We start from the raw sequence: 4093 nt of genomic DNA, 5'->3' as shown, positions 1-4093 counted from the left end.
AGTCATGAGCAAGTTTAGTAGAGTCTTGCGGATCGGTACAGAGACTTTGTACTTATCTTTGAGAGGCTACGAAACCATTAGGAAAATTTCACTTCTTTCATTCCTTATCGTGCAGATTTATTGATTTCAGAGTTTGAGTCATTGTCTTTATATTCCCTCACAGATGGTGAGGACACACTCTATTAGATCGTATGATCAGACACCCGTGCCCCCTGCTAAAACTGTGAGAGGCTGGGGTCGAGGTAGAGGCCGAGAAGAGGCACATGTTATAGCTAGAGCACCTGGCATAGCAGCACCTGCCAGAGCCACCAGTAGCTACGGTTGAGGAGCATGTTCATAAGGGGCTTGTTGCTACCCCTACACTCCAGGAGACCTTGCCATGCTTCTTGAGCATGTTTGGGACTTTGGCTCATGCAAGGTTGATCCCAGTTGCACCATCTACTTTACAGGTTGGGGAAGGAGCTTAGAATCCCGCTTCCCGTACACCAGAGCAGCAGACTCATGCTTATCAGACACCAAGTGTTGTGCTGGTACATCTAGTAGTTGCAATTTAGCCCGAGGTAGGGATAGTTGTGTCAGTTGAGGGGCAGAGGAGTTTAGAGAGGTTTCAAAAGTTCCATCTTCCCCAGTTCTGTGGAGGGGCTTGTGAGGATGCACATGATTTCTCGGATCAGTGTCACCGCATTCTGCGTACAATGGGTTCGATAGATCCGAGCGGGATTGACCTTAGTACTTTTCAGCTGACGAGGGCAATATATAGATTGTGGCAGTGTTATGAGGAGAGCATCCTAGTTGGTGCAACACCACTTACTTGGTCCTATTTCTCTGATCTTTTCTTGAGAGAGTTTGTTCCACAGACCCATTGGGATGCGTTGTGCGCCGAGTTCAAGCAGTTGCACCATAGGGGTATGACTATGTCCGAGTATACTATGAGGTTTATACATTTATCTCGTCATGCACCTGCTTTGGTTTCCATTGTTAGGGAGAGAGTCCATGGATTTATTGAGGGATTCGCCTACAACCTCAAATTTGGGATGGCACGGGAGTTGGAGACTGAGACTCCATTTCATCAGGTTGTGGAGATTACCAGGAGATTAGAGCGCATCCGTGGTCTAGAGAGGGAGTCTAAGAAGCCTTGTGGACCCGGAGGATCTACTGGTCCCTATTTTGGGAGCAGGGCGAGGTTTTATTGGTCCACCAGCTCAGTCTACATTTCATCTTTCATGTGGTGCTCTAGTTATCTGTGAGTCCTAGAGCACTTGTGCTAGGCATTCATCTTTCAGTGCAACTTCAACACGGGGTTCTTACATTGGTTACTATAGTCATCCCAGACAGTTCTCGCAGCCACGTCAACAAAGAGGTTGCTTTGAGTGTGGGGATACTAGGCACATGGTGAGAGATTGTCCCAGACTCTGGGCAGGTGTACCTCAGCAGGGCACTCAGGCTATGATTCCCTCTCCAGTTGCTACATCACCTGCACAACCAACTAGAGGTAAAGGATAGGCGGGTAGAGGGCGTCCTAGAGAGGGAGGCAAGGCCCGTTGTTATACTTTCCGTAGTAGGACTGAGGTAGTCGTATCTGATGTTGTCATTACAGGTATTGTTCTGGTCTGTCATAGAGATGCATCGGTTATATTTGATCAGGGTTCTACTTATTTGTATGTGTCATCCTATTTTTCTTCATTTAGATAGGTCTCATGATTCTTTGGATGCTCCTATTTATGTGTCCACGCCCGTTGGGGATTCTATTACCATGGACCGTGTCTATCGTTCTTGTTTGGTCACTATTGGGGGCTACGAGACTAGGGTTGATCTTCTGTTGCTTCATATGTTGGTGTTTTATGTAATTTTGGGTATGGATTTGTTGTCACCATATCACATTATTCTTGATTGTCGTGCTAGGACCGTAACATTAGCTATCTCAGGGTTGCCGGGGTTGGAGTGGAGAGGTTTCTTGGGTCATGGTCCTAGTAGGGTGGTGTCTTATTTGAAGTCTTAACAGATGGTAGAAGCATGAGCAACAATTGAGGATCGTTCTCTATACTTTGAGGGAGAAACCTCTATATGCTAAATTCTCCAAGTGCGAGTTTTGGCTAGACTCAGTGGCATTCTTGGGTCATGTGGTGTGCAGTGTGGGGATTAAGGTGGATCCGAAGAAGGTTGAGGCAGTTCGGAGTTGTCCCAGACATTTTACCGCTACTGAGATCCGGAGTTTTCTAGGTTTGGATGGGTATTATCGCCGCTTCATGGAGAGTTTCTCGTCTATTGCAACTCCTTTGACCAGATTGACTTAGAAGGGTGCCTATTCAGGTGGTCTGAGGAGTATGAGGAGAGCTTTCATAAGCTCAAGACTGCCTTGACTATAACTCCAGTTCTGGCTTTGCCTTCAGCATGGGGTTCATATAGAGTTTACTGTGATGCTTCACGGGTTGGCATTGGGTGTGTATTGATGCAGGATGGTAGGGTGATTGTGTATGCTTCGCATCATTTGAAGCCCTATGAGAAGAACTACCCAGTGCACGATTTGGAGTTAGCAGCCATTGTTCACGTGCTTAAGATTTGGAGGCACTATCTTTATGGTGTATCTTGTGAGGTGTTCACGAATCACAGGACTCTAGTTCCTATTCAAGAAAAAAGACTTAAACTTGAGGAGATGAAGGTGGTTAGAGCTACTAAAGGACTATGATATCACCATTCTTTACCATCCCGGGAAGGCCAATATGGTGGCCGACGCTTTAAGCAGGAAGGTGGAGAGCATTTTGAGTCTTGCTTTTATCCCAGGTTGGGAGAGACCGTTATTTTTGGATATTCAGGCTTTAGCCAACAAATTTGTATGGTTGGATATTTCAGAGCCTAGCAGGGTTCTTGCTTGCTTTGTATCGCGGTTTTCCTTGTTTGAGCAAATCAAGGCGCGTCAGTATGATAATCCCCACTTGCTTGTCCATAAGGACACTATGCAACATATTGATGCCAAGGAGGTGACTACTGGTGATGATGGGGTATTAAGGCTTCAGGGCCAGATTTGTGTGCCCAATGTGGAGGGGTTATGGGAGTTGTTGATTCTTGAGTAGGCCCATAGTTCGCGGTATTCTATTCATCCGGGTACTGCAACGATATACCATGAATTGAAGCAACACTACTAGTGGAGAAGGATGAAGAAAGATATCGTTGAGTATGTGTCACAGTGTTTGAATTGTCACCAGGTTAAGTATGAGCATCAGATTCTGGTGGTTTGCTTCAAAGGCTAGATATTTTGGAGTGGAAGTGTGAGCGTATTACTATGGATTTTGTAGTTGGGCTTCCATAGACCTTGAGGAGATTTGACTTTGTGTGGGTCATTATGGACAGAGTGACCAAGTTTGCACACTTTATTCTAGTCATGACTACTTACACTTCATAGCAGCTGGCCGGGATTTATGTTAGAGAGATTGTTCACCCGCATGATGTGCCCGTGTCTATTATCTCGGATTGAGGCACTCAATGTATATTGCATTTTTGGAGAGCCGTGCAACGTGAGTTAGGAACACAGGTCGAGATGAGTACGACATTTCATCCACTGGCTGACGGGCAGTCCAAGAGTACTATTCAGATATTGGAGGATATGTTGCGAGCTTGTGTCATTGATTTTGAGGATTAGTTGGATCAGTTCCTATCGCTAGCAGAGTTTGCCTAAAACAACAACTACCAGTCGAGCATTCAGGTGGCTCCGTATGAGGCATTATATGGGAGGCGATGTCGTTCTCTGGTTGGTTGGTTTGAGCCTGGGGAGGCTAGGTTTTTGGTCACTGATTTGGTTCGTGATGCTTTAGAGAAAGTGAAATTGATTCAGGAGCGGCTTTGTACAACGCAGTCCAAGCAAAAAAGTTATGCTGATAGGAAGGGTCGTGATGTGGCATTCATGGTGGGTGAAAGGGTTCTACTCATAGTTTCTCCCATGAAGGGTGTGATGAAGTTCGGGAAGAAGGGAAAGTTGAACCCTCGGTATATTGGTCCTTTTGAGATTCTAGATAGAGTTGGTGAGGTGGTCTACAGACTTGCTTTGCCACCCAGCTTATCGGGGGTTCATCCAGTGTTCCAAGCTTCGGAAGTACTA

The 4093-nt window shown here is 45.9% G+C and overlaps 2 protein-coding genes across 2 annotated transcripts; both read left to right on the top strand.

The window, feature by feature from the left end:
* The first annotated feature begins 695 nt into the window (after nt 1–695).
* Nucleotides 696–2686, top strand: LOC138907764 (uncharacterized). The gene is made up of 4 exons (XM_070198374.1): nt 696–1183; nt 1269–1492; nt 1689–1843; nt 2285–2686. The coding sequence occupies exons 1-4, from the start codon at nt 696–698 to the stop codon at nt 2684–2686; spliced, it is 1269 nt and encodes a 422-aa protein (XP_070054475.1).
* Nucleotides 2687–2720: 34 nt separating this feature from the next.
* LOC138907763 (uncharacterized) lies at nt 2721–3071 on the top strand. Its single transcript, XM_070198373.1, has one exon. It carries the CDS (start codon nt 2721–2723, stop codon nt 3069–3071), a length of 351 nt encoding a protein of 116 aa, XP_070054474.1.
* Nucleotides 3072–4093: the final 1022 nt, after the last annotated feature.

The sequence above is a fragment of the Nicotiana tomentosiformis genome, chromosome 3 (genome assembly GCF_000390325.3).
Source record: "Nicotiana tomentosiformis chromosome 3, ASM39032v3, whole genome shotgun sequence".
NCBI classification, from domain to species: Eukaryota; Viridiplantae; Streptophyta; class Magnoliopsida; order Solanales; family Solanaceae; genus Nicotiana; species Nicotiana tomentosiformis.
The sequence above is the reverse complement of the archived record's forward strand: the minus strand, read 5'-3'. Positions and strand labels throughout refer to the sequence as shown.